The sequence below is a fragment of the Leuresthes tenuis genome, unplaced genomic scaffold (genome assembly GCF_036924035.1).
Source record: "Leuresthes tenuis unplaced genomic scaffold, fLeuTen1.0.hap1 SCAF_6, whole genome shotgun sequence".
Classification (NCBI taxonomy): domain Eukaryota; kingdom Metazoa; phylum Chordata; class Actinopteri; order Atheriniformes; family Atherinopsidae; genus Leuresthes; species Leuresthes tenuis.
Window position 1 is genome coordinate 27762045 of NW_027325360.1, and position 26553 is coordinate 27788597.

Sequence of the window (26553 nt, forward strand, 5' to 3'; positions counted from 1 at the left end):
AAGAAGACACTTTGATCATGTTTAATGCATGTTCTGGTATACATCTCTAAAAATCAAGAAAATCTTAAGTTACTTTCTAACATCAACGTCTACTTATTGAGTTCAAATTCAAGTGAATACATGACAGAAAAAGAACAACCAAGAGAAAGAATCCAAGATCAAAAAGCGACTAGTGCTGCTTTAGGTAAGTCATGCTCACTGATGGGACGAATGAACGTGGTCTTACTGGCCCTAAAGAAACGACACTGGGAGGTGATTAGCCCCCACGGTTACTAGACTTCATATCACTGCACAGAAACGGGACATCTGTACCACGATCAGCGGCGGCGGACTAAGAGCAAGCTGAGGCGGGTTCGGTCGGCCTGACTGTGCGACGTCCAGCACCAGAGGCAGGGCTGTTAGGTTTGCAAAAAAACACGAGGAACATCTGGAGCAAAACATTGCTTACTTGTTGTTTTACAAAGTGTGGCCGGACGACGATGGTCAATAAAGCAGTCCTGTGCAGTTATATATCAAAGGATATTTAGTCAACTGGACCAAAGAAAGAGGTCATGTAACTCCTGTTCAAATCCAATCTCGTGTGCAAAGTAATGCCCCCGTGACCATTTTCTCTTCATGGTTTATGTGAGTAATTGAAAGTTTGATTCCCCGAAGGGCAGAAAAGGATTTTAATGAAAGGCTGAGTGTGTGTTTCTTAACCGGCGACATCATTTATCTCCCTGCAATGTCTTTAGAAACTCATTTTTAAAAAAAAAAAATAGACATGGCTTCACCAGCCGATTGTACCCTTTTTATCTATAAAAACCCAGACAGCGATATGTACAACTATGAGGATATTTTATAAAGTAGATTCTCTTGATCTGTAGATCAGCGCATGTTCCCTGCCACCGTGTCTACTGCGGGGAAAACACCCATGAAAGCACGTGTCGGAGGAGACGTCTCCCATTGCAGCTTTGTGCTGCTGAACGAGGAACTCAGGCTGCACTATGTACAGGCGATGGAGCTGACGGTCAGCCTTAGCGATGTGTTTGTGTGTTTGTGTGCTTGCACTCAAGAGTGGATTAAGGGTGATCTCTTCAGTCTCAAGTTGTGAGCATCTCTGAGGGTTCACACGGACGACTGATCCCACACCTGCAAGTCAAGAGCACGGGCAAAGGTCACAAGCTATCATCGAGTATGACATCCATCAACCTCAAAGTTAATCATGCAAGAGTGGTGGATCTTGTAAAAGGACTGGGACTGGTCCTGACACATCGAAATGTGTCCGACTTAACAACAGAGGCCTTTTTTTTTTTTCATCCGGCAAGAGTAATTATTGTGTTCAGGAGAATATTTTAAAGAAGGTATTATGGGGAAAAAATTAGGTTTATTAAATCTATTTGGGTGTTTTAAGTCAATACCAACTTGAAAAAGGTGGTTTAGATCCTCACTGTATATGTACATCATATATGTACTCCCAACCACCTTATCCTTATCTCCACCCAAGTTCAATCGTGCTGCATTAGCTGTGCCTCGGACATGAGAGCTCGTCTCTTTTACTTTTAGCTTTGCTATTAACAGCAACTTTTTTTTTAAAGAGAGAAGTTAATAATGCCTTGTGTAATGTTTTATGTTCTGAGAAGAAAATCTGACTTCTCTCTAATTTCCCATTTGTCACAGAATGCATCATCAGGGACTTCTGCTTTTACTACTATAAACCTGTCAGCTTTGGTGAAAGTAGCCCATATAACCAACAGATATTAGCGTTAGCCTCCTAAAAAAGTGACACAAAACACAGAGGAACGAAGCCCAGCTTTTACAGAGCTGATGATTCGGTGTTTTAACAAATCTGGGCCAATTCAGCGCATGATATAAGAGAGAGGTGAGTACCAGCTGTCTGTGGCTGAACTGCAGATGAGGGAAATCTTAAAAGGTCTGAGAACAAATTTTTCAGTTTGGTGGATGGTAGTCTGAGTTGTCATACTCTTTAACAAGGTAATAATGTGAGAACTAAGGATTTTAGAGGGGTGGATGAAATCAGTGGCCACTACACGTGCTAAAACAGGTCAATCTTGATAAGGTGTAAATTCGTGGTGGAAAACAGGAGCGGTTGTACTTAATTATTAAGCTAATTTTGAAAACGTCTCCTATTGAACAGATGAATATTTGAGTTTACAGCAGCACAACTGAAGGAAATCAAAGGATTTTTATTTTTCCATGTAATATAAATATCTTCTATTGATTATATAACTGATGGCAAAAAGAAAAAAATTAAATACTTTTTCATGATTTGACAAAGCTATGTGATCAACAAACCCAGAGCCTTTGATTTATTATGAGAGTGAGGCTTCGGATTTGAGGGAAACTTTGTCTTAATAGATAATAAAACATAACAAACGGGACTACCTGAGGTGCAAAAAGTCACCTGCGGTGTATCTCAGTGGGTCATTTTTTAGCTCTAAATATATTTTATTCATTAGGTTTTATTGCTGCTTCTTGCTTGCTGCAGTTTTCTTGCTTCCGCTCACATGTATCAAAGATTGATGAGAAAACATATATTCTGATGATCCCGCTGTGCATACCTTGTTGACAGGGGCCAGCTGTGTTCGGACAGACCCAGCATGGAGTCGAGTGCTGTCCCCGAATCTCCCGGGAGACCTCTCTCTGCGACTGTCCAGCACCCTGCCGGGTGACTTCTCCCTGTCAAGAGGTCGGGCGGGTGATTTGTCTCTCCTGAACTCCGTGCGACCCTCCCGGTAGCGATGCGGGGTGCTCGGCTCCCGATGCAAGCCGTCGTGGCTGCCGGGCCCTGAAGTCAAACGCTTAGAGATGTGTTCCGTGTAGGTGGGGGGGCCTCGCTTACTGGGACTACTGGAAACGGCACAGCAGAGATCAACAGCTTACATCAGACCCCGACTGTTTTAGCAGGCAAGCAACTCTTAACATGAACAAGATTCCAAACGCTGACAGTAGATGGCGCCGTCAGCTTATCCAGAATATTCCACCTCCAGAAAACGGCTATAAAAACTCCACAGATTAATAATTAATATAATTAATAATATAGAATATATAATATTCAGCTTCTGTCAGCAGAAATCTCTTAAACAAATTCATCCCTGCTCAAAATCACCAAACATTAAAAAAAAAAAAGGGATTTTAACCCCCTTTAAATGCCAGTTTAATGACTTGATGTCAGTGTTGTTATTTATGTAAAAGCACAAAAATGTGTTATTTTCCATATGACAAATGTTGGGAGATTTTTCTAAAACTGCATCTTGGATGTGCCAAGGATTTGCTAAAAAAATCTACTTTGATGCATTATTATTTTTTTGTGTAGCATCAGATTAAAAATTTAAGTCATTTAAGGACAAAAATGTTCCATTAAGTCTTTTTGGAAGTGAACATAGGGTAGGAAATTAAACTGATGCCTGAGGGTAAAATTCAGTTGTTTCTTTTACTGACCCTCGACTGGAGCCGGTCCTCTGCAGCTCTACAGACTCTCGGATCAGGCTTCCCTTACAGCAGATGACTCGTAGTTTGTTCTGGTAGGACGAGGCGAGGTAAATGGCTCCGGAGGAGATGGCTGGGCCCAGGTAGCGAGGGTTAGGAATGTCAAGGTGTGCCAGCACTGTGGGACTGGAAACATGGGGGAATAATGTGCTCAGAAGCTCTAACAACCAAAATGAAAGAGTTTACAGTTTGATAGACGATCGGTCTCACCCCAGAGTGGCGTGTCCCTGAACCTCGATGACATCCAGGGAGTTGAAGTAGGTGACAAACAGGTAGGGCTCTCTGTAGGCTGCATCAGAGGAAGAAAGGAACAGCATTTCTCAGCAAGCTTTACAAAGATTTAAAGATGACTTAAAACAAAATGTGATAATATGTTAGATTACCAAACGACAGAGGCAGACGGCTCCACTTGATTTCCTCGCTGCGGCTTCTTCGTCCATATGAGTCCACAAACACACCAAACTCTGTCACAAAAAAACCCAACATTTTTTTCAGGCTCTTCGTCACACATTTGCATACAATCACATAACTATGAGCCTGAAACAGTGGCATATAAAGAGAGCAAGAAGAGAGGACTAGAGAGCTTTTATACTTATAGAGGTCAGTGTCAGGCCTAAATATGGTAACCTCTTTAGTCCACAACCACAGAATCAAGCCTTTTATCACCACTGTGCTCAAACGCACCGTGAAAACACAGAAGGTATTCCTCCTTTTGCATACTGCTGGCCACCTGCATGATAGCGATGGGGAAACTGTGAGAGGAGGCTGCAAATATGGCTGAGGCCAGAGACACGTCATTCTTGTCCAAGAACTCTGCAGAAGATGAAGCAGAAGATGGGTTGAATGTATGTGATTCAGTCAGCATTATCCTGGGGTGTGATCCTGCTGCAAAAACTGGTGTGTCCTTACCTTCAAGCACATACTGCTTCATTTCGATCTCGTAGAACTTGTTGGTGCCAATGATGATGCTGTAGCTGGTCAGATGAATGCAGCTGCAGGGCTCTAGAGTTTCAATTTCCTGACAGAAAGAACATCAGGTGGCAAGAAAAACAAAAGTATGGCACCGTTTTTATTCAACTAAATAATTGGCAAATGCCATAAGCAAATATTCAGAATAGAACATAGAAAACATCAAATGTTGAACGTGAGACATTTTAGCTCATCTTGAATTTAATGGCAGCAACACGTCTTAAAAACTTGAAATGGGGCAACACGAAGCAGAAAAAGTAAGCGGTACAAAAAAGAAACAGCTGGAGGAACACGATTCAACTAATTAGGTTACTTAGCAACAGGTTTGTAACATGATTGGCTATAAAAAGAGCACCTTAGAGAGGTAGAGTCTCAGAGGTTCAGCAATTTGCAAATAACCACATCTACTAATCGTGGATTCATTTCAGAATAATGTTCTTCCATGTGTAATTGTGAAGGCTTTCGATACTCATATCATCAAATGATTCAGAGAATCAGCTTCTTACATGCTTGTAAGACTCTACAAAAGAGTTTTACTCGTATCAGCCGCATCAGTGCTGAAAGTTATAACAGGTATAACATCAAAGGACGTCCAAAGGACGTTTTTTTCAGGGATGACCTTTCATATTTCAGCAAGACAATGTTAAACCACATACTGCTTCTATTCCAACATCATGGGTTCATTGTAGAAGAGTCCGGGTGCTGGACTGACCTGCCTGCAGTCCAGAGCTTTCACCAACTTAAAACATTTAAAATACAACAAAGAAGACACAGGACTGCTGAGCAACTAGAATCTGAAATCAGACAAGAATGGGACAACATTCCTCTCCCAAAAGTTTATTAAAGTTCTGCACAAACCAGCTAATGATGCACTGATTTGAATCAAGTGTGTTGAAGCAGGGAAACATGTAAAACCTGCAGGACAGCAGTACATATCAACAATTCATTATTTATGGTAATATAGGCCTCTGATTTAAAAAAAAAAAACAACTGTTCGATTAAGATCCACTTTTACTAATATAAAATTAGTTAAGTATTCCCTAACATTTCCTGTCTTCTTCACATGATCGCGTCTCACTTTCAGTCACCCGATGGTTCTCTTTTGATGTTTCTTGCTCACCTTACGAATGCAGTATTTGTTGAGATTGTCGTTGTAACGAAGAATGGTTATTTTGTTTGGCATTGCAGCACATATACAGGGTCCGTTGTCTACCTGTAAAGAGAACACACACATCAGTTTGTACATATTTGAAATCAAAACGCCAGAATCTAGCTTTAAAAGACACGGTTTGCTTTGTTGCGCGGTTCACAGAAGAGAGGAGAACCTACTCTCCCAGCGGAGAACAGATGGCAGCCTTTCACCGTCTCAAAGATGAAGGGAGCCAGTTCGGATTGGCCAGGCAGGTGGGATTGAGCCAGACACTGTTTTACTCTTTTATTCTCCACCAAACACAGCGCTCGTTCATCCCCTGCAGCGTACACACACACAGACAGAGACCGGTTGTAATTTCTTTGTCATCCTGCTACCACCTGGATCACATTTACAAGGTTCACCAACAACAGAGTGGCCCTTTAACGTCTTAATGCTGCAGAATAATCCAAACAATCCCAGCTCACTGATGCAAGCTATTTGTACCTGTGAGCATTCACAATGTACAGAACATGACAACATGGACAACTCACCAACAATCATCAGCAGTTTCTCTTGCTCTTTGATTATCTGAATCTGAAAAACTGATCCCAGGCCAGGGATGTGAGTCAGGGAGTTCTTAATGACGTTCAGAGCGTACAGTCCCTCTTCAGATCCCACCAGAACAATCTGTCCCAACAGAAAGAAACAACAGTAAATCAGAATTATTGAGGCGATATTTCAAACTGGGGCAACATGAGATGAACATCTGCTCAGTGCTCCTTTCATAAATGATCATTTTTCTGTTTTCTAACATAAAACTGTATGTTTATATGTCTGGACAAACCCCGCTGGCATGTTTAAAAGCTGTACCTGATCTGTGAGAGGAAGGGTGCAGTTAATATCCAGCCTGTCGTCTCCCTCCAGCTTCAGCAGAGAATTTCCAAGCAGCTTCTGAGAGAGCGGAGAGAGATAAACTGTAAGCTGGATCCCAACCTCATCATGACCTTAGAAGGAGGAGGTGGCTGGAGAGGGATCACGGGGTCAGAGGTGGGACAAAGTCTCAAGTCACAGGAAGCGATTCAAGTCAAACTTCACACGTGTTAAACAGCTACGATGTCCGTTTTACAGTTTTAATCCACTTTTTAAAAACCTGATGTTTTTAACTATCAAAAGGAAATAAAGGATATATTTAATTACTTGAGCAACCTTTGATTAAACTAAACCTTTTACATAGGAAATAGGTGAAATTACTAAAAGATATTTAAGAAGATTTGACATTTTTTAGATGAATTTCTGTGTTTAGAGACAAGAAAGTCAATGCATGGATCACGTTATTTAATTCATTTGATCCGGTTTTGTCTGTTAAAGTAAGTTAAATAAAAAAATTATTAAAAAAAACCCCATACAATTTAAACAAAAAAATAAATAAATAAAATTGACTCATTGTAAACAATAATTAATGTTAGCCCGGAGATTCTCTTAAGTTACTATTTTCCTTGAAAAAAAAACAGAAACTAACATGATAATAATTTTAATTTTAAAAAATGGCCACCTGTAATTGTGAAGACTTTCAATATTCATATCATCAAAAGATTCAGAATTTGTATGCATGTTCGTGATCTTTGAGGCCTCAAAGCAGCTTCTTTCATGCTTGTAAGACTCTGTACGAAAGAGTTACTCATTAACAAGAAACATTTAATTTACAGGCATTAAAGCCAATTAAAAAATGTAAAAACATTCACTTGTTCAGGAAGTCCTCTGAAAATAAAAAATACATTTGTATTAAAATATATAAAAGGAATGCCACAAACTTCAACTGTAAAATCAAGTTTTACAGCTGAAGAAACTCATAAAAGCTTCATATTTTAATCTAATGCATAATTATGAATTTAAAAATGACTAGCTTTATTACACAAGCCCCAAAAGTTAATTTTCAAAAACCCAGTTAACCAAATGAGACAACAAACTCCTATTTTTCAAGGAGAATGATTCAGGCTCAGTGGGTCACAAAACTATATAAACCTGTGGGATTAACAGATAATTTGAAGGTGAAATATAAGCCATGTGTTTGTCAATGACTGTGCAGTGAGCAGCAGGGCCGTAAAGAGAAATTCATCCATCTATCCGTTGTCTATACCCGATTAATCTGGGGGGCTGGAGCCTATCTGGAGTTCATCACAGGGACATTCCTGGGAATTATTTAAATCCCCAGTTAACCTAACATGCATGTTTTTGGACGGTAGGAAGAAGCATACGCGGGGAGAGCATGCAAACTCCACACAGAAAGGCCCCAGCCAGGATTCGAACCAGGAACACAGTGGGGCCTCTTAAGCCAGGCACTGATAAAAAAGCACAGACATCTTTCACAGGACCTGAAGTTTATGTTCTTTACAGCTTTAAATACTGCTACAGCTGTTCGAAAGAATGATGAACCGTAACCGGTTTGTTTTCTTATCGTTCTAACATTCGGTCACAGCAGATTTCAAAGGCAGACGTTTATGTACTTTTTTTGCCACTCGCAGGGTCATTGTCTTATATAATTTTTCTGTCTAATTTCTTTAAGTGGCCCTCTTTATTCTATATTAGAAAAACATTTAAGGAACACTTTATTAGGCTGACCAGATGTCCTTCTTTACTCAGAAATGTCCTCTTTTTAAGAGCTAAAATTTGCTTTCGGCTGGAATTTCTCAGCCTCAAATATGTTTACATCGGATTTGTGGATTCACTTTATTGTTATAAACTTGCTCTCTTCATAGCCCTACAGCATAGATGGAGTGGAAGTGAGTGGGACGAAGACAAAGTACAAGTTTTTGAGAGGGTCTCCCTCTTTATGCCCCACCTCCTTGCACTGTCTGAAGAGAGAAGGCTCGGGGCCAATTCTCTATAGTCAAACATTATGCTGCACACCAATGACTGTCCTCGGTACAAGTTTCTCTGTTTACAACAGCTAGAAAATGCTGAAATGTAAACGTAAATTCATGGGCAAACTACAGAAGAAAATACCCATGTTTTCGTTTTGGTCGTGACGCATGGGCAGCTATGACCTATAAAGACATAGGTTTTGTTGTTTATGTCTTATTGTTGTTGTTTTATAGTAGAAATCTAAATAATAGCTGATGCAGCTATTATTTATAATATAATTCCATTACAGAAACTTTCTATTCAAACACTGAATAGAAAGAATTAACACTTAGCCAAAAGTTATTTTTTCCCGCAGTTCCACTTTATTTAATCCTTAGACAAAGAAAGAAAACAACTTTATATTAAAGTTAGCCACACAAAATGTTTTGTGTTTTTAAGATTTTACAGAGATGACTTGCTAACCTGAAATGAAAAATGTGATAAACACAACACCAAAAAAATATAGGAACAAGCAGTTCCACTGTAATACATGCCACAGTCAAAAAGCTGCAGTCAAAATCAACTTTTTGCCACCCAGTGTGCTACTTGTGCCTTTCAGCTGTGGTCAAAGTCAAGTGGCTTGTGTCCCAGTCTGGAGTGTGCAGAGGGGCAGGGTAAAGGCACAGGAGTATACAGGCAGGTAAAACCTGCTGTCTGCGGGAAGTCCAACCCAAAGATGATCAGATTTCTTGGGGAGTAAAACAGAAACCAAAGACTGGGAGGAATATTTCTGCAACATTCAAAATATTCTATTGACACATAGTTTGTACAGGATGTAGCAAAAGGTGGTGAGGAGTTGTGAGGAGCAGACACAGCAGGTGAGGTGAAAGCAAGGGGGGGGATGACCAACCAGCACAGTGACAAACACATGCACTACTGTGAGCCTCGAAAAGGATTTGCAATGTGAGTGTGTGTTAATTTGTCTTATGTTTACATCCTGTTTACCTGGACCAGAGGAGACAGAACCTTTTGTCTTTTGGACACAGCAGCCTATGTATGCAATGAAACCCAATGGGATTGGCAGAACAGAGCAAATCAACAAAACGTGCCCATATATGGGACATATGGTGTAAAATGATGAGAAAGCAACAAACAGGAATGAGAGAGACAAAGAAGAGGAGAGAAGAAGGGGACAGTTAATGACACAAGTGAAACTTGAGGTTTATCTGTCAAACGTTAAGCCCAAAACTTAAAAACTAACTACTGAGGGTGAATCTGCTCCATGTGGGATCGCCCCCTCACGTCTGAACATTGTGTTTCTAAGCACAGATATAACAGATATCTGTGACCACAGTCATAAACTTTTATGATTCCTCTGGCTTGTTTCAGATACTCACTGCGTCAGCCTCCGCCTTCTCCCGTGAGGCTCGTCCCCCGGCCACCACAGACTCCATCACCGCCACCCAGCGCTGTTTGTCAGGGAAACTCAGGGCCATGAAGTAGATGGCCTGACCAGGCCAGCAAGGAGGGTGACAACGGGACTCCAGCTTCAGGACGTAAGGAACATCTGACACACAGGGACGATAAAGAAAGGCACAACTTTTGTTACCACTGAATGTCTAATTTCAAAGATCTGACTTTTTATTATTGTGAAAAAGCAGAACATCATCTCAGACATACATTATCTCCCACATTTCAAATCACATTACTTAAGTTTATTGTTTAGGAAATTAAGTGTCTATAGTCCCACAAAGCTGAGTTCTTATCAACAATAAGTCATGTTAGATGTAGTGCCCAATAGTGCCACAGCATATTAGCACATTTCAGCCCACCTTTAACATACTGCAAGTGTAGCATTAGCTTTTTAAGTTATTCAAAGGAATAAAGAACAAACCCTTGATTTAAAAACTCTACTAATAGTGGAGATTAACATTAGGAAATATTTTCAGCTCAAAGTTCAGAGTGTGATTCAAACGTTGGAGACCTAAAATCCTTGTGTTTACCCGACTTGGCGGTGTTTGGCAGTTCCGATGCTCCTACTGCTCCGTGAACCACGACCTCTCCATCTGACAGACACAGGTCAAACTCCTCCAGTGGCTTCACAGAGTCTGAAACAAACACAACTAATGGTAACAAGTGACAGTATATGAGAATTTTAGTAGATCTCTGAATTTTTAGCAATCATCCCATCAGATTTGATCGCAACCTTCTCTGGGCTCTATCTCGTAGATGGACACTTTAGTGCCATCCAGGACAACATATTTTCTCTCCCAGCCCTGGCCTCGTTTTCCATTCCTGCAAACACATAAAGCAAGTACTTTAGTGTCAGGCAGATGTAATGTAGCATAGTATGGCATAATATATGAGCGGTCTTTGTCAGATAGAGCATGGTAGAGGATGTGTGTGAGGGTCTGTAGTCAGTAACAGGCTAAAAAAACTGGCCAAAAAAAACTGTTCATTTGATTATCAATTAATTCAACAATTTATTTTTAAAGAAAATCAGTTTTCTCTTTAACTTCCACTGCTGTGTTTACATCCCCAAAAAAGCCCTAGTCTTTTCTGTTGTTTGGAACTGGTTTGGTTTTCCAGAGTCAGACCTAGAACAAACCACGGTCCAATACTGAGTTTGTTCAAAGGTTACTGCAGCTAACGGCAGCAGGAAGACTAATTTATCTCAACTTCTCAGACAGAAGCATCCTGCTGAGTGAGAGAAATGTTGTTCACTATGACATATCCACTACAAAAGAAGGTAATGGTTGTGGAAATATTTTTCAATATATCTGTATGACACAAAGTTGTCATACGGAGAACAGTTACCAAAAGGAGTTTTACTGGTAGAGAAAATGGGGGGGGGGCTAACCTGGGGTGTTTCATCCAGCCCTCCAGGTGCATGTGTCCGCTGGTTTCTTTGAGCTGTTGGCCTGGAGAGCTGCCTTTGTCTCGGCACAGGCCCTCAGTGAGGTGCAGGGAGCAGTCGCTGGACATACCACATGTGGCAGGAAGGCAGGCGGAGCACTTTGGGTGGCACAAAGCGTGACATTCTGAGGAGAGAAAACTTGTTAATGTGTGGTTTTATCGCTCCTTTCTGCCCCTTGTGCCACCGTCAGTCCAAAAACAGAAGTGGTAACAGTATACATAAAAAAAAACAGTATAAAAATTCAATCTAGTTGGTAGCTGTAGCTCAGGAGGAAGAGCAGTCGCCCACCAATCGGAAGGTCGGTGGTTCGACTCTGGCTTCCCCAGGATACATGTCGAAGCGTCCTTGGGCAAGACACTGAACCCCACGTTGCTCCCCCAGTGTATCATTGGGGGTATGAATGTGTGTGAATGCTTAGAAAGCACGTAGTTATATCCTAAGACGTGCTGTATGAATGTGTGTGAGTGGGGTGAATGCGGCATGTAGTGAAGCGCTTTGCGTGGTCAGCTAGACTAGAAAAGCGCTATACAAGTACAAGTCCATTTACCATTTATTTTACTCACGAAAAAACTTGATTTTAGCTGGTGAAATTTCATTTTTATTATCATCCTCATTGTGACTTTTATTGAGACAGTGTGAATGAAAGAAAAGATTAATTCAAGCTCCCGTTCATAAATTAATTTTCATTATCAGTTTACATGAAGGTAACGCGGATATCTGTGACTCACCGAGACAGGTAGCTGCTTGGCGACCAAAGTGAACAGTATCCAGACACACGGTACACTTGGCGGCCCTCATGTTGAGTCCCACTGTGAATCGATGAGGGGTGTTGTGGTGCACCACCCTGTCTCTCTCCCTCTCTCTGTCTCTCTGACTGTCCTTCAGGCGACGGCTGTACTCTGGACACGGTCAGGGAACACAGCTCTTACTCTGTCAGGTACACCCAACACTTGAAAAACCTCGCTGCATCATGCTGTACCATCAGTTTAGCAAACAACGCTTCAAAAGGAACGATAAGATGCTGAGCAAAATGCATATGCAAGTGAACTCTGAAGACAAAATGCTTGGATATATCGATTTAATCTGTCCCAACGCTGGTGCCCACTCACTGCTGCGTTTTAAAGGCATTATCCAGTCAGTAAGAAGTCTATCCATAATGTTTCAACTGCTCTGTATTTTCATGTCAGTTACATATTCAGCATTATGAAATTTGCGGGCTAATAACAATAATTGATCTTTTTGTGGCCAATGCAGATGCTCTAAACACTCATTTCAATTTAACAAATGCTCTTTAACCTTCACTTTAACCTTTCCATGGTCTTACTGTTTTATATCATAATATATCTTAAAAAACATATGCTGATGATACACAGTTGTGCTTTTCTTTTTCATCTGATGATCAGATTTTTGTTCACAAACTGATAAACTGTATTGTCCTGTTTCTAGTTTGTGTTCTTATTTGAGTTGGAATTGGTGTTCTTGCTTTGGTTTATAATTATCAGATGTAATCTTGATCTTGTCTTACCTCAGTTTTGTTCAGTTTGGTCCCACTTATTCATTAGTTTCCATGGTATATGTGTGTCTCAGTCTATGTCAGACTCTCGCTGTTCCTCTCGTCATATATTTCCTCCATAATTCTTGTTGGTCATTTTGTGATTTAGTCTTTTGTTTTCTAAGTTTAGTTCACAGTTTTCCGGCTCAGTCGGACTGCTGTTCTCTGCATTTGGGTTCTCCATAATATTCCACAACCACCAACCCCAACAACCCCAACCCCTTTTCCAATGTCCTCATAACTGCTTCCTACCACTTAAAAGATATATCTTAGTAATATAACTTTTATCTCAAACTGACTCAGAAAAAATTATTCTTTCATTCATATCAAGCAGGTTGAATTACCGTAACATTTTAGTTGCAGGATTCTTCAATCAATAGGACGACTTTAGCTCATTCAGAATACAGCAGCCAGAGTTCGTACACAAACTAAACATGAACATTTCACTCTAGTGCTAAAGGCCCTCCACTGGCTACCTGTTCAATACAGCTAAAACGCTAAAAACTTCTTACTAGTCCATAAAGCATCTAACGATAAGGTCTCCCATATCATCAGATGCAGCTCTTATAGCTGTTTCAACAAATAAATCCTAATTTACGAAGGGTGCTTTCAGATCTCTGGAACAAACTACCTTCTGCTTTGTGGTCCATCACAACTTTTCTACAATCCAAACTTAAAAAGCACTCCTGTTCTCACAAGCCTACAGTTAATAACTGTGTGGGTGTTTGTGTGTATGTGAACCTTCATCTATTACCGAACAGGTGAGGAAGAAGATAAACAGACAGCAGTTAGCTACAACATTAAAACCACTGGCAAGTGAAGTCGAGGGGTAATGTGCTGCATTAGGCGCCAAGTGAAAAGTCAGTTCTTGAAATATGTGAAATGTGAAAAGTAGGAAAAAAATGGGTAAAAGTATCGTATTGTTAGGTAATATTTACCAAGAGTGGTCATAGGAAGAACAACGAACAACAAAGAACAACAAAAAAAAAACCCCACAAGATTCAGGTTACTTGACACTCACTGATGCCCAATCCGTCTGAGGAACTACTCAGTTTTCTAAAATCCTAATGCTGGCTATGATAGCAGAGTGAGTATCACAGCAGGCTGCATCTGATGCTGCATGGCAGACTGATGAGTGCTCATGCTGCCACTGTCCAACACCAAAAGCACTAACAATGGGCTCGATAATATCTACATATAGAGCAACATACAACTGTGTACTGTACTGACTGTGCATGTGTACTGTTCACCAGAGAGGGCAGATAGCAGTAGGATGCACTGTAGGAGGAAAGCTTAGGTCGATCCAGTGTGGTACTACTCTGAGCAATGTTCTGCTGGGAAACTAGGGCCTCTGCTATTGAAATGGATGACACAGCGTTGGCCCCTTTCAGCAGCCTTAGCAATGGTTTGAGAAACATTACAAAAATGTTAAACTGCTGAGTTGGCCTCTAAATCCCCAGGATCTCAATCCACCTGAGCATCAATGGAATTCGCTGATAAAACAAAGCAAACACAAGAAATTATAAATTACTGAACTTACAAAATCTGCAGCTGATGTCTGTTTTTGTCAAGAAGGACCTCCACAATGTGAGACTGGTGGGTTTAATGCTGCAGCAGATTGGTTAAGTCCAACATTAAGTACATTTTACACAGTTTTGACAGGTTTCACTATCAAGAATGTCAGTGTAATACCTTAGATTATTAGTAATTACTACCACACATTATTCCAGACTTCAGTGTTGTATTAGCTGCTAAAAATCTTCAGAATAACACCATGTTATTAATCAGTTGTTAAACTTTTGGACTCCACAGTTTAGATTACAATTTTTGTTTTCACAGTTTGTTGAAAGCTATTATGCTGAAGCCAAACGATAAAGTCTAACAGTAAGCACTGACACTGTCGACTCTGCTAACGCAAAAATGCCTGTTTTCTTTTCTCTGGTGTCTTTTCTCCGCTGTGCGCTCCTGTGTGGGTATGAGAAGAAGAATCAATCAGTCTCCTCACCCCCATCTTCATGCAAATAAGCAGCTAAAGAGCAGCAAAAAGAGGGGAAAAAATCAGAAGAAACTCTAGTTTTGATGCTGTCATTTCCAACTGTAGGTCAGAAAGGAATAAGATGACTGGATAATACCTTTAGTTTTGAATGAGGGTTTAAAGGTTTCGTGCGTTACTGAGTTATCATGTGGTGCATCTCTGTGTAAGAGTTCAGATGGGATTGTCGTGAACAAAGAAAGGTTCTGTAAATGGGACTGACTTAAGCATCAGCAGCCAAGGTAAAATGCCTCAGATTTTTAAAGCTTTGCACTGAAGCTTCTTCAGCCTCACCTGACAAACAAGGTGGAATCTGGCATTTAAAAGAGTGCAGAGCTTTTAAAATCTGGCCCGTCGAGGATGTAGATGTGGCAAAAGGAGAACTGATAAGAGATAAAGAGATTAAACTGCAGAAACCATGACTGGGGACGACTTACTTTCAAAAGTGACCCTCCTTCCCTCTGAAAGGTGTGTAAAAAAAGGATAGTGAGAGCTTCATGAATGATAGTCTAGAAGTGATAACAATGTGTGTGAGTTTGCATGTGTCAGGTGTGAAGTTATAAGCCTGCATTTAAGAGTCAGGGGGAGAAAATACAGTTGAAGTACAGTAAACATCGTCCTTTACTCACCCTCGGGTGTTGGAGTATCCTTCCTGCGTCCAGAGTTGGATGGTGCCAGGCTGGTCGGGACCTGCTGGTGCTCAGGGGACTTCACCATGGCAGTCATTATCATCTGCTGCCGTGCTGTGGCTGGGTTTGTTGTGTTGCCGTGATCCTTATATTGGAGAGCTGGGGGTAAAATAATGAATTATATCAATTTGTGTTTTTATTGTTTATCGATGTGATAATTTGATTGTTTCACATCTTTAAAATGACAATAAACCAGCTGAATTCTAGTTTCTAAAGTTACTGAATGAAAATGAAACAAGAAAAAGAAAAAAAGATTTTCTGTGCTTTCACGTTTTCCATAATACATGGATTATTGTTGTTTTTATTCATTCGTCAATCTGCACACAATTCTCTTTATTAAGTTATACTGGTTTGTTAATTTACTGAAAATAAAAAAGATTAAATATTCAGTTTAAATAATGAATGAGACCCTTCACTTAGCCTCAGGACTTTTGGGACAATTTTGGGAGCTCTGCAGTCTTGGTCTGCCAACATAGAAGCAGTGTACAGGAGGGGCCAGAGCAGTCTCTTCTTCCTGAGACGGCTCAGGTCCTTCAATGTCTGTAGTGACATGATATGCATGTTTTATCACACTATCATTGAGAGCGCACTGTTCTATGCTGGGGAAGTTGTACAACAGACAAAAACTGTAGGTGCCTGGACAAACTGGTGAAAAAGACTGGCTCTGTTGTAGGCAGAAGGCCTCTCAGTGCTGTGGTGGAGCAACGGATGAGGAGGAAATTATATTCTGTTTTGGAGAATAATAAAGATCCTTTCCACAGCATTCTGGCAGGACAGAGGAGCTGCTGCAGTGAGAGGCAGGTTCAGGAGGTCCTTTGTCCAGACAGCCATAAGGCTTTTTAACAGCTGACATGTTCTTCTCAAATTTATTAATTTAGTCATTTATCATTATTATTAGTTGTAGCAGTAGTATTATTAGTATTATTATTATTGTCGTTGTTGTCTAATATACAATCATTGTAAATATCTAAAATTCTATTCTTATCGGAAATCCTGAGTCACTTTGGGACTTTAGTTTTTATCTTGGTGATATAATTTGGATCATTGTCTGGTGGATAAGCGACTGAACGTGGAAAAACAACTGAATCTTCCACTCTTGGAAGATGTTTATCACACAAAATCCTTTCCTTTAACAGCTAAACATTCTGGCTTTGCAAAACACACCTCAAAATGGAATATTTTCTTTTGCTTATTTTTTTTTCAGATCAAATGGAGGAAAAGATTTTGGAATCGCGAACCAAAAAAGCCACAATGAGTACTTTGTTTAATCTCTCCTCTTTGTGACTGCTTGAATTCTTTGATGATTTCACTCATGAAAAACAAAACTTTTAATCAATCAGGTTGTTTTGTCATGCAGGATAGAGCCTTGTCTTGTTTTTTTTTTTTTGTTCTATTTCCACCATAAATTTGATCCCAGATAGAGATCTAGACTGTTTTCCTGATTTGTCTTTGATTTCTTGAACCTAATTTCAATCGATAGAATGAGAAAATTTTAAACATTTGAAATGTGTGTTTACTGTAGAGAGAATGGCTACCGTCGTCCTTTACCTGACATCAACCCCATATCATCAATGATTATGGAATGTTTATACGTTTCATTGGATCTGCACCAAACTAAGCATCATCTCCTTGTCCAATGCAGATTCATCCAACCATCCACAGTCCACGACTGCTTCCCTTCAGCCCACTGTGACCTTGTTTTTTTTCTTTAAGAATCTGTGGATGGACATCCCATTTCCTTCTCACAGTTCAGTCACAAACATCGACTCCCGTTTGTGCCCATTTGTTTGTTTAACTTCTTTTATTGTATATTTTCTATTTTCAGGCATATTGCTTTGACTTTTCTTTGCCCTGACTCTCTGATGTCATCTGTCATCTATCTGTATGTTTCCGTTTTACAGCCTTCCCATTCTGTTTGCACATTTTAAACACAGCTGACTGGGAGCAACTAACATCTTTTGCAACACTTCTTAAAGTACTTTTATAACCTTTTCCAGTGTTTTCACTTGCAGCTTTTCTGTTGGGGCCATGTTTTCTGCCAATCAGCAGGTGCAACAGCTCATTAAGCTCTGCAGACACTCTCTTAACAAGACACTCATTTGTACTGTGCAGGGTTTTGGTGACGGTAGCCGGGACAGGCTCCATCACACCCTAAAAACTGAACAGCAGAAAGGAATGAATGAATGATTTCATATTTTTCTTCTCTACTTGATCTGAGAAAAAAACTGTGTGTAAGTTTTTTAGCTATATGTTACAAAGCTGATCTGCCAACTGCTTAACAAGAAAGTTGGAAACTGACTGATGAAAAACAATATTTTTCATAGTCAGAGGAGCCAGAGGAGCAGAAAGAACTAATTGAGGATTTTTTTTAAAGTTGTGACTCACATCTACAATCTATTTTCCTTTTCCTTACAAAGTTAAAAAAAAAAAGCTCAATGAACATCCTCCAAGAGTGATGATTCCATCATTTTTTTCCTCAGGGTTTGTTTTCTCTGTATTTTGCTGCCTCAATCCTTTCATCTATCCTGACTGTTCCCCTGGCCCCTGTCTCATAAACACATTCCCACGGCACATTTTTTTTTGTCTTTCCCTACATCTGTGCTTTGATGTAATACTGTTTTGGTTTTTAATCTGTCATACTCCATTATCTGTAAGACCTTATGTTGACACCTGAGTTGCTTTCTTAATTGGGAAGACTAGTTAAACACTGGTGGAGTCAAGTTGTAGAAGCATCACAAAGGACCCCAGGTAGAAGGAGGAGGCAACAGAGCTCAGTTTAATATGTTGAATCCACAGAAACTCTCTCTGACTGTTTAACAATGTCTAGTGCATACTGTAGATTAGTGAATGTATATCAGAGTGCATCCATTGCTGTGGGGCAGTCTAACCTTCTTCTCTCAGAGATCTAAGCTCTGCTCTCATTTTCTGCAGAGCATCTTCCAACTCAGAGCAACGAGCACGCTCTTTATCCAGAGCTGCCTTCATGTCACTGTACTGCAGAGGCACCGGCTGGATGGGGGGCACAGGAGAGACTTGGCCTTGACTCTGACTCTGACCCTGTCCCTGACCCTGAGCCTGCGCCTGAGCAGCCATGGCAGCCAACAGATCTTCCCGCCGACGGCCAAAAAGTCCCTAAGACACATGCAAGCAAAGAAACAGAGAACAACACGGTCGATAAAAAGCTGGCAGATTCCATTCATCTTATATGGAGGAGTGAGTATTTGTATCCACTCAAATAGTTGCTTATTATGCCACTTATGCATCTTTGCAACCAAATTTCACATGTAAACTCATCTCACCTTTTTCTTCTTTGAGCCACCATGAGCCTGGGCCTGAAGGAAGTCTATGAGCTTGGTCTGCTGAGTGATGGTTCCTTCCATTTTCACCTTCTCATGAGAGTATACAGCCTGCAGGTGGAGCTAAGTGAACATCACTACTGCCATGAATTTCTCCTCAAGTACTTAACTTCACACAGAGAGGATGACAGAGGGACAGAGAGGTGGGTCGAAGGGAAGGGGTTTGTATGCAGTGGGGCGGGGGGTGTCCATGTATTCATGTGGTTCAGAACAGAGGGGAGGAAAATAAGACTGATAATAAAGACTAACTGGGATCTCACAAACTTTGTAACCTCTCATAATCTTTGTCTTTGTGGGTTTTTTCCTCATGTATATGCAGTATGAGCAGTTGTGAGTGATGTAGGAGTATAGAAGCACCTGGATATTCTCTAGCTGGTACTCCAGGTCTGTCCTCTCAGTTTTGAGCAAATCAGTCTGGTCTAAAGCATCCTGCAGCCCCTGGGTCAGACGAAATATGTGGGCCTTCTGGGCATCCATCTGCTGTTGCAGCTTCTCTTGCTGTGGAGGAAAAGCAGCTGTTGTATCACCGTCTGGATACAAGGACTGAGCCCCTTCTTCTTCTGACAAACAGTTGCTTTCAGGTGAACTTTTCAGCCTGGTTTGACACTTTAACCTCAGTTGATCAAATTAGCTTTAATATTTTGTCAATCATTTACTTGCAGCAGAGATTTCTGCTGTACTGAAAGTGCAGTAATAAGCACAAAAATACCCCCAAACAAACAAAAAAATAAAGTCTGAGTAAAGGGATTTGACAGACAAAACATGTTAAAAGGCAGATTACTATGATTATCTGTTAAACAGTTTTTCATATATTTTCTGCTTAGGTGAGCAAAAGCTGACCCCAACCTGAACACTGGAGCAGCATAAATACCGGTAGGTTTATTACAATGCCTTAATCCAAGACTAACAACTAGCTAGCTAACTATTCTCTCTTCATCATGGCAACACATCGTTTCTAGATGCCAGAATTTGCAGAAATAAGGCGACACCACCACAGACATGGGAACGCAACAGCTCTGAAAACAACTTCAGAGCTTTTTCACAGCTCAGAGAATCACATTTATGCCTGGTGGACTGAAGGGTCAAGCCAACCATCGTGTACTGTGGTTGCTGGTGCACAACGTAATTAATCTTGGCAAGTGCCCACACTACATTGTGCAGGTTTCAGGGCTGTTTATCTACAGAAAGAAGCAATGTTTCAGGAGTAGCTACGGTCAGTGGATTGATTTATTGCGGAGCCATAAGGGTAGAGAGCCCAGTACCACCACCAACACATGCCTAATTTTTCTCCTGGTACTTTTACCAGCCTTTAATGGCGATATCAGAGATTAATCTGATTATCAAACTCTTCCATGGGTTTGAGTCCTAGCCTGGGGACCTTTGCTACATGTCTTCCCCTGACTACTCATTGTCGAATAAAAGCCACCAGCACCCAAAAAAAAACTTTAATAAAAGAAAAATATTCACATCTTAGCATTTTATGTCAGTTAAAATGAGCTAAACTCTATAGTTTGCTCTGTAGTGTGGTTCATTTGACTGGGTTTGGCTGGGTGGTTGACACATTTGCCTTTGTTGTGACAAACTCAGAACAGCTTTATTTCTGCTTTACTCAGACCTTAAACAAAAATAAAAAATTTGGAAATGAAGCATAAAAAAAAGTAAGAGAAATGTGTGAAAGCACTGTACTTCTTCCAGGAGTCTCTGCTTCACATCCCTCTCACTCTCTAGCTTTTGCTGCAAACTGCGGGCGTTCATCTCCAGCATGGCATGCTTCTTCTCCAGATCATTCAGCTGAAGAATGACAGCAGGAGAGGTTTGCTGTGACAGAGGCTGACCAGATACAGTTAAAAAACTTTTTCAACAATATGGGAATTCTTACAGTGTCTGCAAGGCTCTCAGCTTTGAGTTTCTGGTCTTTGAGGGCCTGCTGAAGGGCCAGGATCTCAGCTTTGTGCTCCTTAACTGCCTGTTCAATAGCCTGGCGAGATTCAGAGCTGCGCTGCTCTGCACGAAGCCTGAAGCATGGAGAAAATCTTTGTTTACGCTGGTTTTTTTTAGCCTTACAGGGCCTATTTTTCCAGATAATCCAGGTGTGAGCCTGCTGTTAATTTTGGCTAAAGGCTTGCGTTCATTGCTAAAGGAAAGCACAGCATTATAGTGCATTATAACATGCTTGTAGGACACCCGGCTCTCATTGCCGTGCCTACAATATATTTTTAAATCACATTTTGACAACCTCGAGAGAATACGCCCAAACCTGTTGCGTTCAGTGTGTGTAGGCGGAGGGAGCCAGTATTAACAGCGGTGGCAACAGAAACATTAAGAGCAAAAATAGTTTCTTTCCATAGTCAAGAAACTAAAGCCATAACATTCCTGAAAGTAGAACACAATGTGGATCTAAAAGAGCCAAGGAAGCTTTAAACCTTGGCTGATTAGTCATTAATGCCCTCACAGGTACAGTGTCAGCATATGAAGGCCACCTGTTCTGTTTCTCAGTATCCAGCAGCCTCTGGACCTCTCTGGTCCTTCTCTCAGCCTGGTTCTTCTCATCCTCCAGTGTTGTCCTCCAGGCTTCCCACTGCCTCTCCTTCTCCAGCAGCTCGTCATTCATGGTCTCCAGCTCCAGAACCTGTTCCTCCAGCATTGTGCACGTAGTCTTTAGGGTCTCAAGATTCTATTTGGATTAGAAATTCAAGTTTTACAAGACACCCAAAAATGTTACATACATGTAATTACATAATACATCATATTACATCATATTATTGTATCATATAGCATCATGCGGCTTGCCAAGTGATAATTTGTGCCTCATACTGTTTGGAACAAAGTAATGGTCGATACATTAAAGCAGCCACACAATGACTGCTTGAAGTCAGTGACTGATGACATCACCAGGTGCTGAGTATCTTCTCAGATGATGCTATGCTGAGCCTCTACTGCAGCCACCATCAGCTCCTGCTTGTCCCTTTAAGTTTCCTCTTCTCGGTGGATTCAGTTGGATTCAAATCAGGTGACTGGCTCGGTCCAATGAGTTTGGAGGCATTTACTGGAACTTGAGCAGATCAAATGTTTCTATTCAGCTCAGAATTCATTGTTCAGCTGCCATCAGCAGCTCCATCATCAATGAAGATAAGTGCGCCAGTACCTGTGGCAGCCATACATGCCCACACCATAACATCCCCACAACCATGTTTAACAGAGGAGCTACGATGCTTTGGATCTCCACACTTTTTTATTGTCATCACTCTGATACAGGTTCATCTTGGCCTTATCTGTCAAGAACACCTTTTTCCAGAACCCTGCAGCTCCTTTAAGGACTTTTGGGCAAACTGTAATCTGGCTATCCTGTTTTTGTGGCTAACTAGTGGTTAGCATGTTGCAGTGTAGCCTCTGTGTTTCTGTTCATGAAGTCTTCTGTGGATAGTAGTCTCTGACAAAGACACACCTGCCTCCTTTGAGGATTCTTCTTTGGCCTACCAGAGCATCCTTTCTTTTTAATGAACTTCCAGACAGCTGATTTTGGCAATCCTAATGTTTGACACATGTCTCTTTTGGATTTATTCTTGTTTTTCAGCCTCATAATAATTTCCTTGACATCCACCGGGGCAATTCTGACTGCACTGGCCCACAACTGGCCCAACTCATCCCCTCCACCTCCCATATATCAACTACACAAACAAAATGTATGGGCTTAACGGAAATATGACTAAGAACTCAGCTCAAACGCTCTGTTAATTCGCAACAATGTGTCCCGTCAACTCAGCTCCATCACTAGTTGACGCCTGGTTGTTTCGGAATAAATCCGTCATTTTTGACCATTGTGATGCACTCTCCTCCAGCACCCGCTTCTTCTTCATTCTGGCCTTTTTGGCCCCTCCTTTCTCCTTTCTCTTCTTTCTCTCCATCAGGTGTAACACAAAGCAAAACAAACACGCAATTCCGATTCCTCTTCTCCAGTAAAATCCACTACTTCAACCTTGCCCGCTTTCTCTCTCTGACAACCGCTCATTTATATCCCTACGTTCATTGGATAAATGCAGAGCGATACGCAGGTCATATTTCCCATGAGGCTTTGCTCCGACCATTCTACATAAATTTATGAACAAAAAACAAATTCAATCGCTGGCCAATTTACATTTGTGGTCATGAAAGTTATGTAACGTCTGAATAAAAGGAATTAGATCAAGATAGGAGGCTAAACAAAAATAAGTAGGCTGGATTAATGAAAGTGACCAGTGAGTACTTCTGGTATAGTTGTAGGATATCTGCAGGCTGGTTCTCTTGAGCTCATTGGCCGGCCGGCCACTGACTCTGATGGCCACTCTGTCCCTGGTATATGTATGTGTATGTGTATGGTTTTGGTATTGCAGCATCGTATGCGAGGCTGTCTTTCATGATACTAGCAAAGTAATCAAAGAAAGAAGAAAACCGGGTTACAAGCTTACAAATATATCCTCGTGAATTTCATGGAAAAAATAAGTCTGATTGCTTGTCCTATTTTTTGTTCAGACTGCTGCATCACATTTGTTGTGGAATGTTGAGTAAGAATATATGATTAGGCTAATGGCTTGTCTTTTAATGTCTTTGTGTCGCTAATGTTAAAAACACTTAAGATTACTGTGGCAATTATTATGCCTAAATTCTGTCATCCAAAAACTGCAGCTAAAAAGCTTACCAGCATCAGTATTTTTGAGGATGTTTGGGCACAACATTTTTTTTAATGTTTTTCAGAAGGCCTACACAAAGCCTGGTGTTTCACGTCTTACAACGCACTGCTTTAGAGAAAGCACTTGGAGACAAATATAGCCTCTGCCGGTGCTGCAGCAACACCACAGCCCTCTGAAGTCCAACGCTTCCACAGCTGACACGACCTGGGAGTGATGGGGATGACACATCCCTCCCACACATCACCCCATCCCTTGTCTATGACTTCCATCGCTGGTTACACAATCAGCAAGACTGAGAGCGCTACTGGACACCCACACACATATCCTCCCACAGGGGCAGTGCACACATCACACAGCCTTGTCTTTCTCTTTCTTGCTGCAGCTAGAACACAACACATAAAGATACTGAAATTATCCCAGAGTTTCTGCTGCCTGATTTACACTTAACACTGTCAGAGCTGGGAGATGTCGAGGTCACCTGTCACCTGGAACTGTGAATATATTACTTAAAGTGAAAACCTCATGTCTGGCTTGTGAGTGATGTGGGCAGGATGAGTAAAACCGCAGTTCTTAGAATACAAAAAACTTTCTTCTATGTTAAAAACTAAGGACAGCAGATATGTTTGTGACACTTTAATGTAGAAATTTGCCAAATACATGTTGACTGAATGGCTACTCCTGTCACTGACTCCAAAAACTTGGTTTAGTTGTTTGTGTGGTAACTTTGCAGCAGTTTGACACATTCTGGGAGATATAGAGAGTGAATAGAAGGAAGAAAACATGAGTCATGTCAGGGTTTGCAATGTCACGTCTTCCTCTGCATAGACTCTGTTTTTCTTTCCTCTCTCATCTTGATGTTGTGTTTCCTGTATTTAGACCTTTGCTATAACAGATCAGTTTTGTGTTTGTATAGTAATTTTGTTCAGGTTGTCTTCCTTACTTCTGTACCATCTTTTCCAGCCTGCTCCTCATCTGATTGAGAATCCTTCTCTGCATGCCTGCCTGGAACTAACATTACCTGATTTAGAAGATTTCAAATCCCTGCCTGTATTACTTTTGAGCCCAAAACTTCTGTGTCAGAAAAGTTTAGCAACTCAAGAGCAGCTCTCCAATAAGTCCAGATAGTTTTATCTAGAGGTGTACTGGGGTTCTTTTTGTAAGCAGTTATTACCTTAATTTACAGTTACTAATGCCAAACACATACCTGTTTCTGGTTGTTAAGGTGCATTTCACGGTCAGCCACCTCCCGACGCAGCCTGTCCACATCCTGGCTGAGCTGCAGGCGATCCTCCCTCTCATCCGAAGCCTCATCCAGCTGCTTGGACAAATAGAAGTTCTGGCGATTCAGCTCAGCATTCTCCTGAGTCAGTGTGGTCAGCTGCTCCTCTAGGTCTGTGATAACCTGCAGAGTGAAAGCTTTCTTTTTGTCTCCATGGTACAGAATCACAAAATAAATATTTGATACTGACCATGACCATCACTGCGGTTCAAATTCAGCCTTAGTCTTAATCTTAATCTGCCCATTTTTGAGATCTTGTGAGAGCAAATTGTGCCTATGGCTTCCTGCACTACAAAACTCAGGTAATTTATAACAATTTATGGCGATCTACTTGCAGAAATCCCACATAGCATAATTTTTTGTTTATGTAGACTATAAGTATGTTACTTATTCTTCTGCCTGAATATTTGTTGGAACATTGGGAAACTTTGAACATCAGTAAAAGACTGCCTCAGACCTACAGATTGTCGACAGAGGTATCCGTTACAGGTAGTTTGCCTTGAGATCCAGCAGAGGGCGAGCTCGTGTCAGCGCAGCCTCACGCATGTCCTGATAACCTCTGATAAATTAGCTAATTTCATGTTTGCAAAGTTGCAGCAAAAAAGGAGGAAACAAAATAAGAAGATCACTACATCAAATAATCTGAGAAATGGTGATTGGAAGTATTTTGGATTTTACAACATAAATGGTATAGTGAGAAAACAAAGATAACACTGTATATTAACTCTGTTAGGAGCCTAAGTAGCTTTATGTTTACGTTTATGCATTTAGCAGATGCTTTTATCCAAAGCGACTTACAGGTAGGAAGACAGGGTAAGGGGGTCTTGCCTAAGGACCCCTACTGGAGGTAGTACCTTTCATGCAGGGGATTTGAACCCAGGTCTCCCACACGAAAGATGGATATCATACCACTACACTATCCAGTCCCTTACTTCCTATACAATAACAACAAATCTGCAGACTCCACTTGCTGAACATTGTGGTAACACAGCAGACGCACCAAATATAAGCGACTCAACATCTGCTTTGTTTGATTGCCTGCCATGAGACATAGTCAGCTACAGCAGGACCCGTTAGAAGCCTGTCAAAATGTGATAAACGACAAGACAGAAATGTTAAAAAACATCTCAATGATGGCTGATTTATTTCCAACTTGATTTTTGGAGAAAGTGACTTTCCAAAATAAGAATTATGTATAACAAAAGATACTGCTAGATGTCGTGTTCACTAAAGTTTGGGGGTATTCAGTTCATTGTAATTTGTTCCTCTGGATTTCACCACATCCACATCACCACATCCGTCACGTTGGGCCTTTATCAATGCATTCTTTCTAATTACGAAGCTAGTTAGCATGCCTGTTATGGCGACACCAAGTTTTATAGTAATTTTGGTTTCTTTTAGCTTATCAATCAGTAAAATTGTGAAATAAACTGCATTGTAGGTACTGTTTCCTATGTCATCGACAGGTGCTCAGATTCAGTGTGTCTGCTAACTGTGTGTGGGTTTGGTTTATCCTTTAGTGCTTTTTGCATTCAGTAAAGTTGTGTTGTGGCCTTACTCTGCATGTCAGTCAAAGCTTCAATGTGCCACCAATTTGGCCTGTCAGCGATGTACTTCCCTAACGGGAATC

General features: G+C 40.9%; 1 protein-coding gene across 5 annotated transcripts in view; it reads right to left on the minus strand.

The window, feature by feature from the left end:
- Positions 1-5: 5 nt before the first annotated feature.
- The window catches only part of LOC140310281 (citron Rho-interacting kinase), a 57664-nt gene continuing 31116 nt past the window's right edge, over positions 6-26553 (minus strand). For 2 of the 5 annotated variants that reach the window (XM_072388545.1, XM_072388546.1), the window contains exons 16-40: positions 24849-25046; positions 21458-21651; positions 20857-20992; positions 20664-20768; positions 19335-19475; positions 18921-19040; positions 18510-18753; positions 15562-15720; positions 15370-15393; positions 12077-12247; positions 11292-11472; positions 10638-10726; positions 10435-10539; positions 9829-9998; positions 6461-6541; positions 6142-6277; positions 5784-5927; positions 5579-5667; positions 4399-4507; positions 4174-4302; positions 3873-3953; positions 3700-3778; positions 3442-3615; positions 2562-2850; positions 6-1131 (exon numbers count right to left, since the gene is read on the minus strand). In XM_072388545.1, coding sequence (XP_072244646.1) covers positions 1108-1131; positions 2562-2850; positions 3442-3615; positions 3700-3778; positions 3873-3953; positions 4174-4302; positions 4399-4507; positions 5579-5667; positions 5784-5927; positions 6142-6277; positions 6461-6541; positions 9829-9998; positions 10435-10539; positions 10638-10726; positions 11292-11472; positions 12077-12247; positions 15370-15393; positions 15562-15720; positions 18510-18753; positions 18921-19040; positions 19335-19475; positions 20664-20768; positions 20857-20992; positions 21458-21651; positions 24849-25046 — 3372 coding nt within the window. In that variant the 3' untranslated portion in view covers positions 6-1107. The remainder of the gene's footprint in view (positions 1132-2561; positions 2851-3441; positions 3616-3699; positions 3779-3872; positions 3954-4173; positions 4303-4398; positions 4508-5578; positions 5668-5783; positions 5928-6141; positions 6278-6460; positions 6542-9828; positions 9999-10434; positions 10540-10637; positions 10727-11291; positions 11473-12076; positions 12248-15369; positions 15394-15561; positions 15721-18509; positions 18754-18920; positions 19041-19334; positions 19476-20663; positions 20769-20856; positions 20993-21457; positions 21652-24848; positions 25047-26553) is intronic. The other 3 variants (XM_072388547.1, XM_072388549.1, XM_072388548.1) reach the window with 3 other exon arrangements.